The 25,357-nt window shown below is 37.6% G+C and overlaps 1 protein-coding gene across 29 annotated transcripts in view; it reads left to right on the top strand.

Annotated features, from left to right (window-relative positions):
• Positions 1-25,357, top strand: part of SCAPER (S-phase cyclin A associated protein in the ER) — a 567,113-nt gene that overhangs the window by 39,300 nt on the left and 502,456 nt on the right. For 18 of the 29 annotated variants that reach the window (XM_523229.8, XM_009429613.4, XM_063795294.1 and 15 more), the window contains exons 3-5: positions 4,268-4,385; positions 8,898-8,968; positions 24,839-25,036. In XM_523229.8, the coding sequence (XP_523229.2) occupies positions 4,268-4,385; positions 8,898-8,968; positions 24,839-25,036 (387 nt within the window). Of the gene's footprint in view, positions 1-4,267; positions 4,386-8,897; positions 8,969-10,903; positions 10,971-24,838; positions 25,037-25,357 lie in introns of all 29 variants that reach the window. The other 11 variants (XM_063795293.1, XM_063795289.1, XM_063795288.1 and 8 more) reach the window with 4 other exon arrangements.

Raw genomic sequence — 25,357 nt, 5'->3', positions numbered from 1 at the left:
ATGAAGTATCTCAGAACCATGTATTGCATTTCAAACCCTGATACTGATATTAAAATGCTTAAAACTATTTTATTTACATTACTACTGACATTTTTATAAGAACTGGACTACTAAAAATCATTAGAATTTATGGGTTTTTACTAAAAGGAATCCATTCAGCATGTATTACAAAAAGCATCTGTGCTTTAAAATGAAAAATGATTTTCAATCAGATCTTGTAGTAAGATGAGTAGTTATAATGTTTTTGCTTATCAAGTATTGGAATGAAGAATAAAATCAAAGTCTTGAGCTAGTGGTTTTTCTTTGAATGTGTGTCTGTGTATATATACTAAATACAAAAGAGCTAACTTGGTAAAATTTATAGTGGAGCTGAAATGTTTATGGAAGTGAAGAATGTTAGATTTGAAGTTTTCTGGTCTAGTGTTACAACATTGCTATTTTGTGATTATCCATTTTAGTTCTTGGAAACTCATTATTTTGTGAAGACTCTTGACTTAGAATGTAATGTATGGCATAGTGAATTTTCTGACCTGATACACACACACACACACACACACTCAGTGTCTCTCTCTCTCTCTCACAGGATGTTCTGTGATTGTGTAAGGGAATTATCTGAAGTAGAGCTGAAAAGTAGGCCATCTATTTATACTTGTTCATTTGGCCTGGAAGCAATAGTGATACCCTTGGTTAGAACAATGCTAAATGATAGATGCCAGTATAAGTTAGATAGAACTGACCAATACTTAATGGGAGATGTGCTTAAGCTAAAGGAGGAAGTTTTCTGGTGTTGCATTGATTGGAAAGTATGAGAATGAGTAGAGAAGTGACTTTTGCAAATCTACAGGACACCGAATGGGGTTTGGACAGTGATCATAGACAAATGAGTTTCAGTGAAAGACCTTAATGAGTCAGGTAAGTAGATGACACATGGATATTCAGGGTAAGGTCAGAGGAATGAAGGAAGATGGGTACAGATGTTTACATTAAAGACGTAAAAAGTGACAAGTTCTGGAGAGGAAAATTTGGGTTAGACTGTCATCACAGAGAATTAGAGTAGAAGAATATAGTCTTTGTTTTTCTGGTAGTTGGATATTAGTTGGTGAGTTCATTCATTTTTGTACCGAAACCTGTTTCCTGTCACTCACAGATTTAGCACCTATTGTCATTCCCTCTTTCTTACCATAACACAATTTCTCTCTGTACTGGATCATCCCCATCAGTATGAAAGTATGATATACTATCACTCATCTTAAAAATCCATTCTGTTTATTTATTTCTTTGTTCTCCTTTATGACGAAACTCAAAGTATCTTAATACTCAGTATCCCCATTTTTCTCATCATTCTGTTTTGAACCGTTTTCAGTCAGGATTTTGACCCTACTATACCACTAAATAGGCAATAAGTTACCAATTTATTAGAGTTTATTATAAATTATTACTTTTATCACTTCCTGGACAATGCAAGGCTGTCAGTCTTATGGCTGTTGCTTTAAAGGTAATGAGTTGATTTTTCCCTCTCCTCTGTACTCAAGATTTTTCTCTTTGTTTCAGTTTATCATCAGTTTTTCTGTGATATGCTTAAGTGTGGTTTTCTTCGTATTTTTCCTCTTTGGGGTTTGCAGAGCTTCTGGGAGAATTGGGCTTATATCTTTTTCTCAACTTTATTTTATACTGTCAAAGAGATTAATGGGATACTTGGTGAAATGTAAATGCTGTAATTTAAATAATAATTCCGTATCAGTGATAATTTCCTGATTTTGTTAGTTATAGTATAGTGATATAGGATAGTATCCTTACGTATATAAAATACATAGTGAAGTATTTACTGCCAAGGAGTATAACTGCCGATTGTTCTCAAATGCTTCAGGAAAAAAATGTGTGAGGGTATGTTTGATATTCTTTGTGTGAATTTATAACTTTTTAGTAATTTGAATGTATTTCACAATGACAAGTAATATGTGTCTGTTTATCTCACAGTTGGCTTCTTATCATACAGCCACATTGTTTGTTTACATACTGACTATGGCTGCTTCACATAAAATGGCAAAATTGAGTAGTTGTTACAGAGGTCTTATGGCCTGCAAAGCCTAAAATAAAAAAAAAAATTTATTATCTGGCCCTTTGTAGAAAATCTTTGCTGACCCTTGCTCTACAGTGTACTATAGTGACTTTTTTTTCTTTCCCTGAGGTGATGCTACTCATTAATTTCCTTCATTTGAAAATAATATATTGCTTTTTCTTCACATATTCCCCAAAAGAATAAAAATTAATCAGTGGGTGGGGAGAATCCAAACTGGAAGGCAAATAGTAACATACTCCCAGGTGAAGATGAGAACTAATTACATGATTTTGGCAAACAGTACTTTGGATATTGTAAGGTTAAAGATAAGAACCATACGTAAATGCTGTAATGTAGTTAGTAAATGTGTTTCTCATAGGAGTATGGGTTAGCAATTTTGAAACTACTTTATGTGTATATTAGAATTGAACAGATAAGTAAATAAGATTGTAGATAATGAAAACTGGGGATCTTATGTTGGAGAAAGAAGTTTCAGACAAGCAAAGCGAAAGGCTAAAATGAGCCCCGTGGCATAGGATTGAAATCAATCAGTATAAACTCACGGTTTTTAATATCTGTATAGAAATAGATCCAGGTGTGTATATTGTGTGTTAGGGTGCATTCATCTAGTTCCTATTATCTCATTCTGTGAGTTGACTGGGTGATTTTTGTGATGTGATGTTGGCTGGGATACTGGCATGGCAGCAGTTTTCTAGGGGCTCAACTGGGCTGGAATGTCCAAAATGGCTCACTCACACAGTGGGTAGAGGATGCTGTCCTCTGGGAGTTCAGCTAGGGCCTGTCAACCAGAGTGCTGCCCATGTGTGGTCTCTCTACTTGTGGCTTGGGCTTCTCATGGCATGACAGCTGGATTTTAAGAGTGACTACCCTAAGAGGGAGCATTCTAAGAGACTCAGGTGGAGGCTGCAAAGCTTCTGATGACCTAGTCTCAGAAGTTATGCAGTGTCCCTTCTGCCGCATTTTATTGGTCAGAAAGCAAGTTACAGAGGCATATTCACGGGGAGTGGATTACATGAGGGCATGAACACCAGCAGGTGTGGTTTACTGGGGCCAAGGGAGGCATCTTTGAAGACTACCTACCATACTTGTTAATTCATATATTATTTTTTACTCTTACATGTTTGCTTCATTTACTTGGATTGTTAGCTCTTTGAGGACAAGCACAATACTTTATATATTTATATTTTTCTTTATATTCTCCTCAGTCTCTTACTTGATGCTTTTGCCCATAGTAATTGCCTCGTTAAATGTATTGCGCTTTAGGATTCCAGGAATGCTAAAAGTCCAGGCTGGCAAGAACTATAGGAGGGCAGGGAGGCACCTACTAATTGGACTGGGATTTTGGGCTGGCCCAGTGGTGAACTTGTTTCACAAAGAGGCAGGTTTCCCACACAGATTTAAGGATTAGATAAGGAGGCTGTATCCTCGTGTTCATATGGGTGTTTTATGATCTCTTTCTTCTCATAGATACTTGGCTTATAAAAACAGACTATTTTGATATGACATTCATTAGTGGGGAGGCAATTTCCTTTATTTTACTGGACCTGGCTCCCAGCTGGCACAGGGTGTTGGTGGGGCTGAACCTGTAGGCCCGTGTTCTTAGGCCAGGCAGGGCTAGAGCAAGCAAGAAATTACGTATGTTCTGTGCAATAGTTTGAGTTTTAAAAATTGCAATTTAAATTTACCTGTTAACAGCAATTATTATTTGAATCCTGATAACAGGGAGATAAAATTATGTAGCTAAAAATGGAATGTTGACTTACTTTAGCGCAATCTCTAGAGAATTAAAAAAAGGGTTTTCCAAAATATTTTATGCTGAAGAGGTCTTAGGGGAAATATATAGGATGTTTGTGAAAACTGGTCTCTTTCACACTTGGACTTGTTGATATGTAAGGGATGGTGCAGATATTAGTCCACAGCAGTGTTGGTGCTCTTTAGGCCACTTTTTCAAACCTTAGATTATATTTATTATTTAAATAATTTGTTTATTTTTTAGAGTTACAAAACTCAGTGTTTTTAGATCTAAAAAAGACTTGTGACTTTCTTTTCTCTGTTTAACCACCTACCACATCCCAAATTAGTTTTAAGTGTTTTCTTTCTGAGAAAAATGTGAGAAATAATGACTTTGTTAAATATATATTTTGACTTATCTAATAATCTAATAAGTACCATCTTTTCCATACATAGGCTTCATTCCAGCGCTCCAATAGTCATGACAAAGTAAGGAGAATAGTTGCAGAGGAGGGTCGTACAGCAAGAAACCTAATAGCTTGGAGTGTTCCACTAGAAAGCAAAGATGATGATGGTATGTATTTAAAAAATTAGTTTCATTTTTGTTGTAAATAAGAAGGGTGTATTTAGTCCTAAAGAGATAGACTGAAAACTGTTTGCAATTAGACTTCCAGGGCTGATTAGTATGTTAAATAAGAAATACTTTTTTGTTGCTTTTATACACACATGGTTTTATAAAAGCCTTATTGTTAGTTTTGCTTTTTCAGATAATAGTGAAATTTGAAATTGGGTTTATTGTGTTATTATGACCAGCAGATTAGGGGTTGTTAAAGTGATAAGAGATTTAGTGATATGTTTAGGCTTTGTCTCCCCACCCAAATCTCACCTTGAATTATAATCCCCATAATCCCCACGTGTCAAGGGAGAGACCAAGTGGAGGTAATTGGATCATGGGGGTGGTTTCCCCCATGCTGTTCTCGTGACAGTGAGTGAGTTCTCATGAAATGTGATGGTTTTATAAGGGGCTCTTTCCCCTAAGCTCGGTACTTCTCCTTCCTGCTGCCTTGTAAAGAAGGCGCCTTGCTTGCCCTTCTCCTTCCACCATGATTGCAAGTTTCCTGAGGCCTCCCCAGCCATGCTGAACTATGAGCCCTTTCCTTTATAAATTACCCGGTTTCAGACAGTTCTTTATAAGCAGTGTGAAAATGGACTAATACATTTAGGTTTTTTCTTTTATTAAATTCTTATAAAAATAAAAGGAGGTTTTTTAAAAATCATATTTACCATAATTAGGTGCAATTTAATGTAATACTTTAGAAAATAGAAGATATTTCTTTAGTTCTCATTATTATTATTTGAACAAGAAAAAAAAATCATCTCTACCCTCCCTTTAATGGCTAGAGGCAGTGTGAAGCCACTGTTTTGAGGATGTTGAAGATTGGATAGAGATACAGAAGACAGGAGGTTGGCATACCTCACTTTGAAATTTTCTGAGAGCTTGTAGAATATTCCTCACAGTTAGGTTTGTCTGGTATCTTTTCATGACTAGATTCAGGTAGGTGTTTTTAGTAGGAATTCTATAGAAATGATGTGTCCTTTTCAGTTATCAGAGGAGGTTTGTGATAACTGTCTCGTTAATTTAATCAATTGCTCTAAGTGTTGTCTGCCAAATTTCTCTACTGTAAAGTAACTAATTTTTTCCTATGTAACTAATGAGTAATTTGTGGTAAGATAGTTTGAAACTATGTAAATATCCTGTTTTTTGTTGAAACAGTACACTCACTACTTTTTAGCTTCTATTGATAATCCTTGGCTTATGTTATACCTCTGGTGGTTGCAAAGTGGTGATTTGTTAACAACTCCATCATTCCTTCTGCATTTGTTAGCCTTCTAATATAAGGAAGAGCTTTACCATCTCCTCTTTATTTTTATGTATGTATGTATTTATATTTTCAGTTTGTGTGGACTCATGGCTTCTTATGGTATTTAATGGGGTACAGTTACTCTATTTTGATGCTTAAATTCTTCTCAATTTTTCAAATGGGAGACCCTTTAACTCGGCTCCTGTTCCTTTTGACATGTTCTAATCATGTTTCCATTCTTTGAAAACATCTTTACACAAGATGTTTCAAGCTAAACAAGAATTCACCTGTTTTATTCTCTTAAATTTATGTTTACATTTTATTTTATTTAAAATTTTCTTTAAAGAATGTTTTAAATCTTTATCTTTTTTACGTTTGGTCCTCTGATCCATTTGTAGTTTATTCTTACATATAGTGTGTGGTACGGATCTAATTTTATCTTTTTCCTTACAGCTAACAAGTTGCCTCAGCATAACTTGTTATAAAGTTTATCTTTGCCCCAGTTATTTTTGATTCCACCTTTTCTGTAGAGTGAATTTCCATATGTAATTGTATTCCATTCTACTAGTCTGTTTACCTAATTCATGTGTGTCATACTATTTTAATTATGGAGGCATTATAGTATTTTTAAATGCCTGCTTGGACCTGTCTTCCCCTGTAGCTTTTCTTTCTCAGTTTTCCTAGCTATTTTTAGAGAACATTGTTTTGAATCACAAAAACTATCAAATAGAGGGGAAAATTGGATTTATCTTTTGAAATTCAGCTTCTTAACAGCTAATCTTTCCACAAGGAGCTTACTATTCATTTCTTTGATAAAAGTACATATCAACATGATTTATTACAAAAGTAAAAAAAAATTCTGTATATTATAAATATTTTTATATGAAATTGGATTCTCTCATTTTCCATGGGTTATTCTGAACACAAAATAGTTCAAAGGTGTTTCTATTAAAGTTGTTTCTATTCAAAAAACAAAGGAAAGAAAATATAATAATCAAACATCTGTACATAACCCGATTTTTCATACAAGAACATAAATAATTGGCCAGTACAATTTTAAGGCTTCATTTGTGACTATTGTAACAATAAAACTGTAAGCACAGGCCGGGCGCAGTGGCTCACGTCTGTAATCCTAGCACTTTGGGAGGCTGAGGCAGGTGGATTGCCTGAGCTCAGGAGTTCGAGACCAGCCTGGGCGACATGGTGAAACCTCGTCTCTACTAAAATACAAAACAATTAGCCGGGCATGGCAGTGGGCGCCTGTAATCCTTGCTACCCGGGAGGCTTGAACCTGGGAGGCAGAGGTTGCAGTGAGCCGAGATCGCGCCACTGCACTCCAGCCTGGGGGACAGAGTGAGACTCTGTCTCAACAAAACAAAACAAAACAAAACCCAAAAAACTGTAAGCACAGATAATTAGAACTTTCTGAATATCTGTAGTAATGATGACAAAAGAAGAATATTAACATTTACAATTTTTGTTAAGGATTATTTTATATTGTTAAAACTTTGCCACATATAGGCAATTAAAAACTAAGTTTTTAATAGCAGCTTGTTCTTGTTTTATGACTACAATATATACTTAGGTGTTTCTGAGGATAATTCCACTTAAAAATAGTTCTCTGCTTCGTATTATTTCTGTTTCTAAGCTGGTTTTTCTGCTGGATATTCTAAAAACCTGCTGGTACATTACAGCTTGTGCTTATTCTAAGCTGGTTTTTCTGCTGGATATTCTAAGAAAACTTGCTGGTAGATTGTTTTTTATAATTAAAGGATGTGGCTCTGTAGGTTAGTGTAGCATTCTCTCCCTTTACCCCTGGTGGAACAGTGAGGGTGTCCCACTTATGTCAGATAAGTTGATAGTTAGGTACCTGTGTGTTATGGCTCACTTGTACTGCTTCAGGGGACCTGGCCCCAAAATTACTTTGCAGAAAGGAAAATTATTCTGTTATACATTATAGAATTTTATTCCTATTTTGAAATGCTGGAGAGGTTGCAGAGAAAAAGGAACACTTACACACTGCTGGTGAGAATGTAAATTAGTTTGGCCATTGTGGAAAGCACTTTGGTGATTACTCAAAGAGTTAAAAACAGAACTACCATTTGACCCAGCAATCTAATTACTGAGTATATACTCAAAGAATATAAATTGTTCTACCATAAAGATACATGTATGTGTATGTTCATCACAGCACTACTTTCAATAGCAAAAACATGGAATCAACCTAAATGGCCATCAATGGTAGACTGGATAAAGAAAATGTGGTACACATATACACCATGGACTACTACGTAGCCATAAAAAGAATGAAATCATGTTATTTGCAGCAATATGGATGGAGCTGGAGATCATTATCCTAAGTGAACTAATGCAAGAACAGTAAACCAAAAACTGCACGTTCTCATTTATAAGTGGGAACTAAACATTGAGTACATGGACACAAAGAAGGGAGCAAAAGACAACAGGGCCTACTTGAGGGTAGAGGGTGGGAGGAGAGTGAGGACTGAAAAACTACCTATCAGTTACTTATGCTAATTACCTGAGTGACAAAATAATCTGTGCACCAAACCCCTGTGAAACGTAATTTGCCTGTATAGCAAACCTGCACATGTACCCCTGTACCTAAAATAAAAGAAAAAAAAAAGAATTTTATTTCTGTTTTGAATTGCTGTTGAGAATAGTAATTACAAAACAGTAGTTGGTGTCTTTCTTATAAAAAAGAATGAGTGAAAAAATATAAAGAACTGAAACCTCACTTTTCGCAGTGAAATTGTGCATTTCATATATCAGATAAAACAAAATATTGGGGTTTTATGTAGAAAACATAGTCTTAATTTTATTGTTGAAATGAAATTTGAACTTAAAGAACTATTTCCAGATTTATATACAAGTTGAGGAGTACCAGTAACTGGACTTTGTTTTTAAAAGTTGTCAGAGTATCTGACTTCTTTAAGATGTTGATTTATTCCTATTCAGAGAAAGGTATTCAATAATAGCAGTCTCTGGGACTTTGGAAATTTGTTGTTGTTGTTGTTTTAATTATATCGGTTTATATTGACCATGAACAGACTGTACTATACTGTGGTCTCTGGAAGGAGATTAAATGTTAGTATGCCTGAATGATTTGCGTAGTTTAGGTTTACATTATCTAATTACCTGTAGTTCAATTTTATACTATCTATCATTCTGTATATCTACATATTTATTTTTTTCTTGCCTTGAAGGAAAACCTAAATGTCAAACTGGTGGAAAATCTAAGAGGACCATTCAAGGCACTCATAAAACTACTAAACAGGTACAGCATCTATAACTTTTTTACTTATTTACTTTTAATTTCAATTTCTGAATGTATTATAAATTATGAAAATCTTATTTTGCAGGATTTGAATATTATTTATCTAAATAAAAATTTAATGTACTTTTTAAAAACAAATGTGTATATGGTAATCAGTGTGACTTACTTGTACTAAATACTTTACAGATATTAATTTGTTTGGTTCTCGTTCCCTTTGATGTAAGCATTACAGTTATCCTCACTTACATTGAAGTTTTGTTCCAAAAAGAAACTGAGACAGAGAGAAGGCATGTAACTTGCTAGTAAATGACACAGCCAGGGTTTGAACCCAGGCAGTTAATTTTTTTCTTTTTTTTTTTTTTTAACTTTTTTTTTTCTTTGAGACAGTCTCATCCTGTTGCCCAGGCTGGAGTGCAGTGGTGTGATCTTGGCTCACTGAACCCTCTTCCTCTTGGGTTCAAGCAGTTCTCATGCCTCAGCCACCCCAGAACCTGGAACTACAGTCATGTATCACCATGCCCGGCTAATTTTTGTATTTTTAATAGAGACGGGGTTTCACCATGTTGGCCAGGCTGGTCCCAAACTCCTGGCCTCAAGTGATCCACCTGCCTTGGCCTCCCAAAGTGCTGGGGTTATAGGCATGAACCACCACATTCAGCCCTTGGCGGTTAATTTCCACAGTTTATGCTCTTAGCTCCTCTGCTATGCCTTCCATGTTTGCCAGTTCTTTTATGATTTTCTTTCTTGATATAATGATGCCTTTAGGTTGTAGGATGGTAAAGATATTTGGACTACAAAAATTTAAAATTGCTCGAATAAAATTTTGGACAACACAAGCCTACTTTATCTTTTGAAAGTGTTTAGCATAATTATAGTTAGCTTTTTAATCCATAGTTATTTTCATATGTGTTGTTATTTTATTTTATTAATTTAATTTAATTTTTTGAGATAAGGTCTCACTGTTGCCCAGGCTGAGTACGGTGGCACAATCACAGCTCACAGAATCACTTGACCTCCTGGGCTCAAGTAATTCTCCCACCTCAGCCTCCAGAGTGGCTGGGACCACAGGTGTACACCACTGTGCCTGGCTAACTTTTGATTTTTTGGACAATTATTTTGATATTTTTAAGTATATAGTATGTATTATGTAAAATACAATTTCATATGAGAAAAACATGGGCTTCTAATCATGATGTCATTGTGAGTTCACAAAGAATCCCCCATCCCCACACACAAAGGCACCAATGATTTTATATACATATATATGTAAAAAAACGTTAAAAATATATACATATATGTATGTTTTTAATATATACATATAAAAATATATACTTATATGCACATATATACACATATACATGTATATATTTCTTATATATGTATATGTATTTTAACCTTTATTTTAGGTTCAGGGGTACATATGCAGGTTTGTTATATAGGTAAACTCGTTTCATGGGGGTTTGTTGTACAGATTATTTCATCACGCAGGTACGAAGCCTAGTACCCAATAGTTATTTTTCCTCTTTCTCTTTTTTCTCCCACCCTCAAGGAGGCCCCTCTGTTTGTTGTTCCCTTCTTTGTGTTCATGTGTTCTTATAATTTAGCTCTCGTAAGTGAGGACATGCAGTATTTGGTTTTCTGTTTCTGTGATAGTTTGCTAAGGATAATGGCCTCCAGCTCCATTCATGTTCCAGCAAAATACATGATCTTGTTCTTTTTTATGGCTACATAGTATTCCATCATATATATGTACCAAATTTTCTTTATCCAATCTGTTGTTGATGGGCATTTAGGTTGATTCCATGTCTTTGCTATTGTGAATAGTGCTGCAGTGAACATTCACGTGCATGTGTCTTTATGGTAGAATGATTTATATTCCTCTGGTAATATACCCAGTAATGGGATTGCTGGGTTGAATGGTATTTCTGTTTTTAGCTCTTTGAGGAATCGCCATACTTCTTTCCATAATGGCCGAACTAATTTACACTCCCAGCAATAGCGTGTAAGTATTCTCTTATCTCCACAACCTTGCCAAGATCTGTTATTTTTTTGACTTTTTAGTAATAGCCATTCCGACTGGTGTGAATTGGTATCTCATTGTGATTTTGATTTGCTTTTCTCTAATGAACAGTGATACTGAGCTTTTTTTCATATGCTTATTGGCTGCATGTATGACTTCTTTAGAATAGAGTTTGTGTTCTTTGCCTACTTTTTAATGGGGTTGTTTGTTTTTATCTTGTAAATTTGTTTGCATTTATTATAGATGGCAGATATTAAACCTTTGTCAGATGCATAGTTTGCAAAAATTTTCTCCCATTCTGTAAGTTGTTTACTTTTTTTTTTTTTTTTTGCTGTGCAGAAGCTCTTAAGTTTAATTAGATGCCATGTGTCAAATTTTGCTTTTGTGTCAATTGCTTTTGGTGTCTTTGTCAAGAAATCTTTGCATGTTCCTATGTCCAGGATGGTATTGCCAGTTGTCTTCCAGGATTTTTATAGTTTTGGGTTTTACATTGAAGTCTTTAATCCATCTTGAGTTGATTTTTGTATATGGTGTAAGGAAGGGGCCTAGTTTGAGTCTTCTGCATATGGCTACCCAGTTATCTCAACACCATTTGTTGAATAGAGAGTCCTTTCCCCATATCTTGTTTTTGTCTTGTCAAAGATCAGATAGTTGTAGGTGTGTGGCCTTATTTTTGAGCTCTCTCTTCTGTTCCATTGATCTTTGTGTCTGTTTTTGTACCAGTACCATGCTGTTTTGGTTACTGTAGCCTTATAGCATAGTTTGAAGTTGGGTAGCATTGATGCCTCTAGGGTTTTGTTTTTTGGTTTTTTTTGGGGACGGAGTCTCACTCTGTCACCCAGGCTGGAGTGCAGTGGTGCGATCTCGGCTCACTGCAAGCTCCACCTCCTGGGTTCAGGCCATTCTCCTGCCTCAGCCTCCCAAGTAGCTGGGACTACAGGCACCTGCAACCATGCCTGGCTAATTTTTTTTTTTTTTTTTTTTTGTATTTTTAGTAGAGATGGGGTTTCACCATGTTAGCCAGGACAGTCTTGATCTTCTGACCTCATGATCCGCCTGCCTTGGCATCCCAAAGTGCTGGGATTACAGGTGTGAGCTACCGCGCCCGGCCATGTTTTTTTTAAAACTTAGGATTGCCTTGGCTATTTGGGCGTTTTTTTGGTTCCACATGAATTTTAAATAGTTTTTTATCATTCTGTGAAGAATGTCATTGGTAGTTTGATGGGAATAGCATTGAATCTGTAAATTGCTTTGGGCAGTATGGCTGTTTTAATGATATTGATTCTTCCCATTCATGAGCATGGGATGTTTTTCCATTTGTTTGTGTCATCTCTGATTTCTTTGAGCAGTGTTTTGTAATTCTTCTTGTGGAGATTGTTTCTCCTCCCTGGTTAGCTGTATTTCTAGGTATTTTATTCTTTTTTGTCGCAATTTTGAATTGGATTGCATTCCTGATTTGACTCTCGGCTTGGCTGTTGTTGTGTATAAGAATGCTAATGACTTTTTTGTTTTTGTTTTTTTTGAGATGGAGTCTTGCTCTATTGCCGGGATGGAGTGCAGTGGCACGATCTCGGCTCACCACAACCTCCGCCTCCTGGGTTCAAGCGATTCTCCTGCCTCAGCCTCCTGAGTAGCTGGGACTACAGGTTCACGTCACCATGCCCAGCTAATTTTTGTATTTTTAGTAAAGACAAGGTTTCACCTTGTTGGCCAGGGTGGTCTCGATCTGCTGACCTCGTGATCCGCCTGCCTCGGCCTCCCAAAGTGCTGGGATTACAGGAAGAATGCTAATGACTTTTGTGTGGTGATTTTGTATCCTGAAACTTTGCTGAAGTTGTTTATCAGCTAAGGAGCTTTTGTGCTGAGACTATGGGTTTTCTAGATACATAGAATCAAGTCATCTGCAAATGGATATTTTGACTTCCTCCCTTCCTATTTGGATGCCCTTTATTTTTTTCTCTTGCCTGATGGCTCTTGCCAGGACTTCCAATACTGTATTGAATAGGAGTGGCGAGAAAAGGCATCTTTGTCTTGTGCCAGTTTTCAGGGGAGATGCTTCCAGCTGTTCCCTTTTCAGTATGATGTTGGCTGTGGCTTTGTCATAGATGGCTCTTTTTATTTTGAGGTATGTTCCTTTAATATCTCATTTATTGAGAGTTTTTAATGTGAGGATATGTTGAGTTATATCGAAAACTTTTTCTGCATCCATTGAGATAACTATGTGGTTTTTTTTTCTTTAGTTCTGTTTAGATGTTGAATCACATTTATTGATTTGCCTATGCTGAAGCAACCTTGCATCCCGGGGATGAAGCCTACTTGATTTTTAATGTACTGCTGAATTTGGTTTGCATGTATTTTGTTGAGGATTTTTGTGTCAATGTTCATCAAAGATACTGGCCTGAAGTTTCTTTTCGTGTTGTGTCTCGGCCAGATTTTGGTATCAGGATGATACTGGCTTCATAGAATGAGTTGGGGAGGAGTTCTTTCTCCTCAATTTTTTTGGAATAGTTTCAGTAGGAATAGTACCAGCTTTTCTTTGTATATCTGGTAGAATTTGGCTGTGAATCCTTCTGGTCCTGGGCTTTTTTTGGTTGGTAGGCTACTTATTACTGATTCAATTTCAGAGTTTATTGTTGGTCCATTTAGAGAATCAGTTTGTTCCTGGTTCAGTCTTGGGAGGGAGTATGTGTCCAGGAATTTATCCATCTCTTCTAGGTTTTCCAGTTTGTATGCACAGAGGTGTTCATAGCGGTTTCTGATGGTTATTTTTATTTCTGTGGGGTCAGTGGTAACATGACATTTCCAATTGTGTTTATTTGGATATTCTCTCTTTTCTTCTTTATTAGTCCAGCTAGTGGCCTATCTTATTAATTTTTTCAAAGAACCGACTCCTGGATTATTGATCTTTTGAAAGGTTTTTCATGTCTTGATTTCCTTGGTTCATCTCTGATTTTGTTTATATCTTGTCTTCTGCTAGTTTTGGGGTTGATTTGCTCTTGCTTCTGTAATTCTCTTAGTTGTGATGTTAGATTGTTAATTTGAGATCTTTCCAACTTTTTGATGTGGGTGTTTAGTGCTATGAATTTCCCTCTTAACATTGCCTTAGCTGGATCCCAGAGATTCTGGTATGTTGTATCTTTTGTTCTCATTAGTTTCAAAGAACTCCTTGATTTCTGTCTTCATTTCATTATTTACTCAGAATTCATTCAAGTGCATGTTGTTTAGTTTCATGTGTTGCATGGTTTTGGGTAATTTTCTTAGTTTTGACTTCCATTTTTATTACATTGTGGTCTGAAAGTGTGTTTGGTATGATTTCAGTTCTTTTTGCATTTGCTGAGGATTGTTTTATGTCCAATTATGAGGTTGATTTTAGAGTATGTGTGCCATGTGGCAATGAGAAGAATGTATATTCTGTGTTTTTGGTTGGAGAGTTCTGTAGAGATCTATCAGATCCATTTGGTACAATGTTGAGTTCAGGCCCTGAATATCTTTGTTAATTTTCTTTCTTGATGATCTAACACTGCCAGTGGAGTATTGAGGTCTTCCACTCTTATTGTGTGGGAGTCTAAGTCTCTTTGTAGGTCTCTAAGAACTTGCTTTATGAATCTAGGTGCTTCTCCTGTGTTGGGTGCATATATATTTAGTATAGTTAGGTCTTGTTGAATTGAATCCTTTATCATTATGTAATGCCCTTTTTTTTGTCTTTTTTTGATCTTTGTTGGCCCAAAGTCTGTTTTGTCTGAAGTTAGGATTGTAACCACTCCTTTTTTTCTGATTTCCATTTGCTTGGTAGATTTCCCTCCATCCCTTTATTTTGAGCCTATGCATGTCTCTATGTGTGATATGGGTCTCTTGAAGACAGCATACCATTGGGTCTTGTTTTTTTTAATTCAACTTGCCACTCTGTGCCTTTTAAGTGGGGGCATTTAGCCCATTTACATTCAAGGTTAGCAATACGTGTGAATTTGATCCTATCATGTTGTTGTTAGCTGGTTATTATGCTGGCTTGTTTGTGTGGTCGCTTTATAGTGTCCCTGATCTGTGTATTTAAGTGTGTTTTTGTATTGGTTGGTAGCAGTTCTTCCTTTCTATATTTTGTGCTGCTTTCAAGATCTCTTGTAAAGCAGGTCTGGTAGTCATAAACTCTCTCAACATTTGCTTATCTGAAAAGGACCTTATTTCTGCTTTGCTTACCAAGTTTAGTTTGGCTGGATATGAAATTCTTGGTTGAAGATTTTTTTTCTCTAAGAATGTTGGATATAGGCCCCCAGTCTCTTCTGGCTTGTAGCTGAGAGGTCTGATGTTAGCTTTATGAGGTTCCCTTTGTAGGTGACCTGCCCTTTCTCTCTATTAAAGCTACCTTTAACATTTTTTCTTTCATTTCAACCTTGGAAAATCTGATGATTACATGTCTTGGGGGTTGATCTTCTTGTGTAGAATCTTGCAGAGGTTCTCTGTATTTCCAGAATTTGACTGCTGGCCTCTCTATCAAGGTTGGGAAAGTTATCATGGATACTATCCTGAAGTATTTTTTCAAGTTGTTTGTTTTCTCCGCATCCTTTTCAGGGATGCCAGTGATTCACAGATTTGACTTCTTTACACAATCCCACAGTTCTCGAAGGTTTGTTCATTCCTTTTTCTTTATTTTTGTCAGTCTTATTTCAGAAAGCCAGCCTTCAATTTCTGAGATTCTTTCCTCAGCTTGGTCTATTCTGTTAATACTTGTGATTGTGTTGTGAAATTCTTAGTGTGTTTTTTAGCCCTGTTAGATCTGTTAGGTTCTTTTTTATACTGGGTATTTCTTAGCTCCTGTATTGTCCTATTGTGATCTTAGTTTCCTTGGATTGGGTTTTGCCTGTCTCCTGAATCTCGATGATCTATGTTCCTATCCATATTCTCTCTTTTTTTTTTCTTTTTTTTTTTTTTGAGACAGAGTCTTGCTCTTTCGCCCAGGCTGGAATACAATGGCGCAATCTCTGCTCACTGCAGCCTTCACCTCCTGGGTTCAAGCGATTCTCCTGCCTCATCCTCCTGAGTAGCTGGGATTACAGGTACCCACCATCATGCCCAGCTGATTTTTGTATTTTTGTAGAGATGGTGTTTCACTATGTTGGCCAGGCTGGTCTTGAACTCCTGACCTCAGGTGACCCTCCTTCCTTAGCCTCTCAAAGTGCTGGGATTACAGGCCCTATTCATATTCTGAATTCTATTTCTGTCATTTCAGCCAGCTCAGCCTGGTTAAGAACCCTTATTAAAGAACTGATGTGGTCATTTTAAGACATGTGACACTCTGGTCATTTGAATTACTGGAGTTCTTGCATTGGTTCTTTCTTTTCTCTGTGTGCCTTTGGGAGCCTCTTCCCAGGGAAACTCTGTGTCACTAACAGTGGGTATGCTCAGCCATGGCTGGGGTGACTGTTCTGCATTCATGAGCCATGGGCCCTGCCTAATGAAGAGTAGGGGCAGGGGTTCCTAGGGAGGAGAGGCTGCACTCCTGTCTGTATGGTGGCTGTAGTGTGCTAAAAAAGTCCTTTAACTGCAGTGTAGTTTGAGTAATTAATAGACTTCCATTCTGGATGGTTTCATAGGACTCAAGCTTTGTGCAAGGTCTTTATTTGTTGCTGACTTCTTTTGTTTGATTTCATGGGGATGGGTATGTTAGCGATATGGTTTGGCTCTGTGTCCCCACCCAAATCTCACCTTGAATTGTAATCCCCATAATCCCCACGTGTCACGGGTGGGACCAGGTGGAGGTAATTGGATCATAGGGGTGGTTTTCCCCATGCTGTTCTCGTGATAGTGAGTGAGTCTCATGAGACCTAATGGTTTTATAGGTGTCCGGCATTTCCCCTGCTGGCACTCACTCTGTCCTGCCACTCTGTAAAGAAGGTGCCTGTTTCTCCTTTGCCTTCCGCCATGGTTGTAAGTTTCCTGAGGGCTCTCCAGCCATATGGAACTGTGAGTCAATTAAACCTCTTTCCTTTATAAGTCACCCTGTCTCGGCTGTTTCTTCATAGCAGCGTGAGAACGGACTAACACAGCAGTGTATTTTTGGTGTTGAAGCTTTGGGATGTGATCCAGTAGGTGGTGCTTAAGTGTATTGGTCAGTTGATAGCTTCTTCCTTGGTCGTGTGGTTTCCTCACAGTTGTAACCTTGCTCCCTCTCAATGCTGTCAAAGTGTGGGTTCCTCTCCCACTGCCTTTAGATTGTGGCTTGACGCTCCCAGGCTGCCCACTGCAGCTCTGGGGTGATGTTTCCTCCCCAACTTGGAGCCAGCAGAGGAAGGGACTTTAGCAGTGCCATCACAGGATGGAGGGTCTGTGCTGTGGGCCCAAGCTGGGGGTTCCCTGTCTGTTGATGAGCAGGGGGTGGGCGGGACCCATGGGAGACAGACTGGCCTTCTCTCCTTGGGTTGATTGCAGTTTGTCGAAGGCGTGGATAAGGCACTTTGAGTCTTCGTTTCTTTGTTAGTCTGAGGGTAGCAAGTACTGTTCCTTGGCAGAGGTAGTGGTAGAGAGGCTTTTGATTGCCCCTAGGGGCTCCACCTCCAAGAAATGTGGAGCCACTGTTACTGAGGGTGTTCAGCCACTGGGATGGGGCGGCTGCACTGCTGGCATGAGCTTGGGGTTCTGTTTGTTGGGGAGCAGGGAGTTGAAGGCTCACAGGGAGGAGAGGTTGGTCTCCTCTCCATATGGTGGCTGTGATGTACTCTAAGTTTGAGTGTAGCCCTTAGGCTCTTTGTGTCCTCCCCTAGTCCAAGGGCAGGAGGGATAGCACTGTTACTGTGGCAGTGGCCAAGGGGCTGTCGTATGCCTTTGGGAGCCTCTTCTCAGGGAAACTCTGGGTCACTAACAGTGGGTATGCTCAGCCATGGCTGGGGTGACTGTTCTGCATTCATGAGCCATGGGCCCTGCCTAGTGAAGAGTAGGGGTGGGGGTTCCTAGGGAGGAGGGGCTGCACTCCTGTCTGTATGGTGGCTGTGGTGTGCTAAAAAATACTAAAAAACCAGTTGATAGATTTTTAAGTACATTTTATATTTTAAAAATTACATATTAAGATACATGAACTGACAAATTGAGTGTGTTATTTAATGTTCCTTTAGATACACATATAATAAACTATTATCTCAGAAGGGGTAGACATAAATCTTTGCCCGGGCACGGTGGCTCACGCCTATAATCCCAGCACTTTGGGAGGCCGAGGCGGGCAGATCGCGAGGTCAGGAGATCGAGACCATCCTGGCTAACACGGTGAAACCCCATCTCTACTAAAAATACAAAAAAATTAACTGGGTATGGTGGCGGGTGCCTGTGGTCCCAGCTACTTGGGAGGCTGAGGCAGGAGAATGGCGTGAACCTGGGAGGCAGAGCTTGCAGTGAACCGAACCGAGATTGCACCACTGCACTCCAGCCTGGGCGACAGAGCGAGACTCTGTGTCAAAAAAAAAAACAAACAAAAAAAACAATCTTTTAGGCCAGGCGCGGTGGCTCACGCCTGTAATCCCAGCACTTTGGGAGGCTGAGGTGGGCAGGTCACCTGAGATTAGGAGTTCAAGACCAGCCTGGCCAGCATGGTGAAACCCCGTTTCTACAAAAATAGAAAAATTAGCCAGGCATGATGGCTGTAATCCCAGCTACTCGGGAGGCTGAGGTGGGAGAACCACTTGAACCTGGGAGGCAGAGATTGCAGTGAGCTGAGATCACGCCATTGCACTCCAGCATGGGCAACAGAGTGAGACTCCTTCTCAAAAAAAAAAAAAAAAAAGTCTTTATTTTTGTACTTCAGATAGTTTCAAAAACCTGCTAAATACAGGGAGAGAGCTTCTTTTTAAATTTTAATTAAAAAATGTTTTTAGAGGCAGGGTCTTGCTCTGTTTCCCAGGCTGGAGTGCAGTGGCATGATCATAGCTCACTGCAGCCTTGAACTCCTGGGCTCAAGCAGTCCTTCCACCTCAGCCTCCTGAGTGGCTGGGACTACAGGTGTGTGCCACCACACCTGGTTAGCTTTTTCATTTTTTGTAGAAATAGGGTCTTGCTGTGTTGCCCAGGCTGTTCTCAAACTTGTAAGCTCAAGCAATCCTCTCATCTTGGTCCCCCAAAGTGCTGAGATTACAAGTGTGAGCCACTGCACTCGGCTGAGGAACTGCTTTAAAAATTAATTTTTGTGGGTACATAGTGGGTGTATATATTTATGAGGTACATGAGATACTTTGATACAGTCATGCAATGTGTAGTAACTGCATCGTGGAAAATGGGGTATTCATCCCCTCAAACATTTATCCTTTGTATTATAACCTAGTTACACTCTTAGTTATTTGAAACTATACAATTAAATTATATTGTATAGCCTGTTGTGTTCCCCAGTACTAGGTCTTATTCATTCTTCCCATTTTTTTTTGTATTTTTTATCCTTTTATTTGTTACTATTTATTTATTATGCTTTAAGTTCTGGGATACATGTGCACAATGTGCAGGTTTGTTACATAGGTATACACGTGCCATGGTGGTTTGCTGCACCCATTCTTTCCATTGTTTTGTACCCATTAACTATCTCCACTTCCCCCCTACTCCCCTGCTACCCTTACCAGACTTTGGTAACTATCGTTCTATTTTCTCTGAGTGCAGTTGATATGGTATTTAGCTACCACAAATAAGTGAGACCATGTGATGTTTGTCTTTCTGTGCCTGGCTTATTTCATTTACGTAAGGACCTCCAGTTCCATCCATATTAGTGCAAATGACAGGATCTCATTTTTTTTTTTTTATGGCTGAATAGCAAGCACTTCATTGTGTATATGTACATTATTCATTCATCTGATGATGGCCACTTCCTTCCAAATCTTGGCTGTTTTGAACAGTGCTGCAACAAACATGAGAGTGCAGATCTCTTTGATATTCTGATTTCTTTTCTTTTGGGTATATACCCAGCAGTGGGTTTGCTGGATCATATGATAGCTCTATTTTTGTTTTTTTGAGGAACCTCTAAACTGTTCTCCATATTGGTTATACTAATTTACATTCCCACCAGCAGTGTACCAGGGTTCCATTTTTTTCCACATCCTCTCCATCTTTTGTTAATTGCCTGTGTTTTAGATAAAAACCATTTTAACTGGGGTGAGATGATAGCTCATTTTAGTTTTGATTTGCATTTCTCTGATGATCAGTGATACTGAGCACCTTTTCATATACCTGTTTGCCATTTGTATGTCTTCTCTTGAGAAATGTTCATTTATATTTTTTGCCCATTTTAAAATTGGTTTATGAGATTTTTTCCTATTGAGTTGTTTTAGCTCCTTATATATTCTGGTTATTAATCCCTTGTCAGATGGGTAGTTTGCAAATATTTTCTCCCATTCTGTTGTTTGTCTCTTCACTTTGTTGATTGTTTCCTTTGCTGTGCAGAAGTTTTTTTTTTTTTAACTTGATGTGATCCCATTTGTACATCTTTGCATTGTTGCCTGTGCTTATGGGGTATATTGATCAAGAAATTTTTGCCCAGACCAGTGTCCTGGAGATTTTCCCCAATGTTTTCTTGTAGCAGTTTCATAGTTTGAGGTCTTAGATTTAAGTCATTGATCCATTTTGATTTGAGGTTTGTATATGGTGAGAGAAAGTCAAATTTCATTCTTCTGCATACAGATATCCGGTTTTCCCAGCACCATTTATTGAAGAGACTGTCTTTTCCCCAGTGCATGTTCCTAGCACCTTTGCTGAAAATAAGTTCACTGTAGGTGTATGATTTTTTTTTTCTGGGTTCTTTATTATGTTCCATTGATCTGTGTGTCTGTTTTTATGCCAGTACCATGCTGTTTGAGTTACTATAGTTCTTTAGTATAACTTTAAGTCAGGTAATGTGATTCCTCTAGTTTTGTTCTTTTCGTGTAGGATAACCTTGGGTATTCCAGGTTTTTTGTGGTTCTGTATATATTTTAGGATTTTTTTTCCGTTTCTGTGAAGAATGTCATTGGTATTTTGATAGGGATTGTATTGAATCTATAGATTGCTTTGGATATTATGGACGTTTTAATAACATTCATTCTTCCAATTCATGAACATGGAATATCTTTCTATTTTTTGGTGTCTTCTTCAATTTCTTTTATCAATGTATTCATTGTAGAGATGTTTCACTTCTTTGGTTAATTCCTAGGTATTTAATTTTATTTGTGTCTACTGTAAATGGAATTACCATTTTTTTTTTCAGATTGTTCACTGTTAGCATGTAGAAATGCAACTGGTTTTTGTATGTTGACTTTGTATCCTGCAACTTCACTGAATTTGTTTATCAGTTCTAATAGTTTTTGGTGGAGTCTTTAGGTTTTTCTAAATATGAGATCATATTATCTGCAAACAAGGATAATTTGACTTCTTCCTTTCCAATTATTTCTTTCTCATGTCTGATTGCTCTAAGTAGGACTTCCAGTACGTACTGTTTTGAATAACAGTGGTGAAAGCAGGTATCCTTTTCATGTTCCAGATCTTAAAGGAAAGGCTTTCAGTTTTTCCACATTCAGTATGATACTAGCTGTGTGTCTGTCACATATGTCTTTTATTATGTTGGGGTATGTTCCTTCTATGCCCAGTAGTTGAGGGTTTTTATCATGAAGGGATGTTGAATTTTGTTAAATGCTTTTTCAGCATGAATTGGAATGATTGTGTGATTTTTATTCATTTTGTTATATGATATCACATTGATTGATTTGCATATTGTTAAACCATCCATGCATCCCTGGGATAAGTCACACTTGGTCATGATGAATGATCTTTTTAATGTAATGTTGAAAATGTTGAACATGTTCAGTTTGCTAGTATTTTGTTGAAGATTTTTGCGTCAATGTTCATCAAAGATAGTGGCCTGTATTTTTGTTTTTTTTGATGTGTCTGTCTGATTTTGGTATCAGAATAATACTGGCCTCATAGAATGATTTTGGAAGTATTCCCTCCTCCTCTGTTTTTGGAATAGTTTGAGTAGGATTGGTACTAGTTCTTTTTTAAATGTTTGGTAAAATTTAGCAGTGAAGCCTTCAGGACCTGAGCTTTTCTTTACTGGAAGACTTTTTGTTATGGCTTTGATCTTGTTACTTGTTATTGGTCTGTGCAGGGTTTGGATTTCTTTATGGTTCAATCTTGATAGGTGGTATGTGTCTTGGAATTTATCCATTCTCTCTAGATTTTCCAATTTATTAGCATATAGTTTCTCATAGTAGCCACAAACTATCCTTTGAATTTCTATGGTATCAGTTGTAATGTCTCCTTTTTCATCTCTAATTTTATTTATTTGGGTCTTCTCTCTTTTCTTGGAGAGCTTCTTAATCTGAGGTTGAAGATGGAGTCTGTGAACATGAAGAAAATATATGTTGAATGTCATACACTTGCATTTTTTTTGGGATAAATCCATAGGTTTTCTCAGATTCTCAGGGGAGCCGATGAGCCTCTCAGAGAGGGATGAGTCAGAAGTCTCAATTTCTTCCTCCCTCTTTCCCTGGCCTGCCTTTTTTTTTTTTTTTTCCTCTTTCTGTCTTTGTCTCTCAAATGTCCTTGATTAAAACACTATTACCTCATGGAATCCAATTGTGTGTAACTTCTTTTGCAAGTTTAGATTGTTTTGTCATCTATTGAGTGTCTTGGGAAGCAGTTAGACATAGTAAGCCATAGTAGTAGTATAGTTACCTGATTAAGAATTCTGGCTTCATCACTTAATTTGAGGCTTGGGGGTATAATTTAATTTAGCTAAACCTGTTTCCTCCTCTGTAAAATGGAGATAATATTAGTACTGGTAATATAAAATTGCTTCAACGATTAAATGAAGTATATGTAAATCACTTGGTGCAATGCTTGGCACATAGCAAGTATATCATGAATGTTAGATGCTGGTGCAATTGTTATTATCACTGCTATTCTTTTTGTCAGTAGTAAGTAGAGCCCTATATTTTAAAACTCTCTACTAGTTAACCAGCCTCTATGATTTTTTTTTTTTAAAGAGAGCTTCAAGGTCTCACTGTGTTGCCCTGGTCTGTTCTCAAACTCCTGGGCTCAAGTGATACTCCTGCCTCAGCCTCCTGAGTGGTTAGGACTGCGTGTGTATAATACTGTGCCTGTCTAGCCTCTGTTATTTGATGTGTCTTTTCTACCTTTCTTCACAAAGTTGGCAATTATTGCCATTAGTTTATGCACATTTTTTCTACAAGCTTATTTTTTCTCCTTTTTGTCTTTCTTATGATAATCATACCTTACATTATTTGGGCACTTACTGTTTGCTAGATGCATGTCAAACGCTCAAACGCTCTGTGAACATTGGAGCAGAAATTGAAAGATTGAGTTCTAGTTTCAGTTCTGTCATTCTTTTGACTTTGTCAAGCAATTCAGTCTGAGCCTCAGTTTTGTCATCTACAAAATAGGAATAGTAATATTTGTCCTGTCACAGCTTGTTGTGATGATTAAATGATAACTATGTTTTCAAAAACCCTTTATAAAATATATTTTCTGCCCTTCTGGAATCTTTGTAAATAAAAGCCTTGGATAGAGCAGTCACACGTAATGATAGAAACAGCTTAACCCCAAGGCATTATTGCCCATTGTACATTATAAGAAAGGATGGTAAAATATTTGAATGATATATTTTATGATTTTAATTACTCATGATTATGAATGCTATACATATATACCACATTTTATGGATGTGTTATAAATTCATAAACAGGTGGGGATGAATGATAGTAGTTTTGATAATTTCATAAGATTAGCGTCTGGATTCACAGGAAGCTGCTAGTCCTTTGCTGATCAATGTAGAAAAAAAACTTTGGGAAGGAAGTATAATTCAGGAAACTTCCTAAGTTAATTTTAACTTTGAATGGTATATAGAAAGAAATGAGGTGGTCTGGAATATCTGGTAAAGAGCTATCAGCACTGAACCTCAGCCAACAGTCTAATGGTAAGCCAGCAGTGTAATTGTAGAGCTGTAATTAGAAGATGGTCTCCTGTGGCAATGTGACCTTGAACAACTCAGCCTCTGAACCTCAATTTATTAATCTGTAAAGTGGAGGTAATAATACATACTCTAAGAAGTGTATGAAGAGGGTCAAGAGATATGTTAAGTTGATTTATAATATACAGTTGTTCCTCAGTATCCATGGGGGATTGGTTTCATGATGTCTATATTAGTCTGTTTTCATACTGCTGTAATGAACTGCCTGAGACTGGGTAATTTAAAAGGAAAGAGGTTTAATTGACTCACAGTTCAGCATGGTTACGGAGGCCTCAGGAAACTCATACAATCATGGCAGAAGGCGAAGAGGAACCAAGGCACCTTCTTCACAAGGTGGCAGGAAGAACTGCCCAGCGAAGTGAGGAAGATCACCTTATAAAACCATCAGATCTTGTGAGAACTTACTGTCATGAGAACAGCATGGGGGAAACCGCCCCCATGATTCAGTTACCTCCATCTGGTCTCTCCCTTTACACGTGGGGATTATGGAGATTATAATTCAAGATGAGATTTGGGTGGGGACAGAAAGCCTAACCATATCAATCTCCCATGGATATCAGAATGTTTGGATGTTCAAGTCCCTTATATAAAATGGTGTAGTATTTGCATATAACCTATGCATATCCTCCCATATACTTTAATCTTTAGATTGCTTATAATACCTAATGGAATGTAAATGTTATGTAAATAGTTGTTATACTATATTGTTTAGAGCATAATGATAGGAAAAAAGTCCATACATGTTCAGTACAGATGCTTTTTATTTCTGGAGTAGTTTTGATTTGTAGTTGATTGAATCTTTATAAAAAATCCAGTCCCTGGAAGCCCTTTTATTTATTTATTTTCATGTTTTATTTTACTTCACCAGAGTACTGCAGCGGACTGTAAAATAACATCGTCTACGACTGGAGATAAACACTTTGATAAAAGTCCCACTAAAACAAGGCACCCTCGGAAAATTGATCTAAGAGCTCGATACTGGGCATTTCTTTTTGATAATCTTCGCCGAGCAGTAGATGAAATCTATGTAACTTGCGAATCAGATCAGAGTGTGGTCGAATGTAAGGTAAGGTTTGCTTTGAGGCCTTGTAATCCATTTGAACTCAGATTCTTGAATTTTTGCTACATGTGACTTGATCTTTTTTTTTTCTTTGAGATGGAGTTTTGCTCTGTCGCCCAGGCTGGAGTGTAGTGACGCGATCTTGGCTCATTACAACCTCTGCCTCCCAGGTTCAAGTGATTCTCCTGCCTTAGCCTCCTGAGTAGCTGGGATTACAGGCACATGCCACCACACCTGGCTAATTTTTGTATTTTTAGTAGAGACAGGGTTTTGCTGTGTTAGTCAAGCTGGTCTCGAACTCCTGACCTTAAGTGATCCACCCATCTC

This window comes from Pan troglodytes, chromosome 16 (genome assembly GCF_028858775.2).
Source record: "Pan troglodytes isolate AG18354 chromosome 16, NHGRI_mPanTro3-v2.0_pri, whole genome shotgun sequence".
Taxonomy (NCBI): Eukaryota; Metazoa; Chordata; class Mammalia; order Primates; family Hominidae; genus Pan; species Pan troglodytes.
Note: the sequence above shows the minus strand (reverse complement) of the source record. Positions and strands in the feature narration are given on the sequence as shown.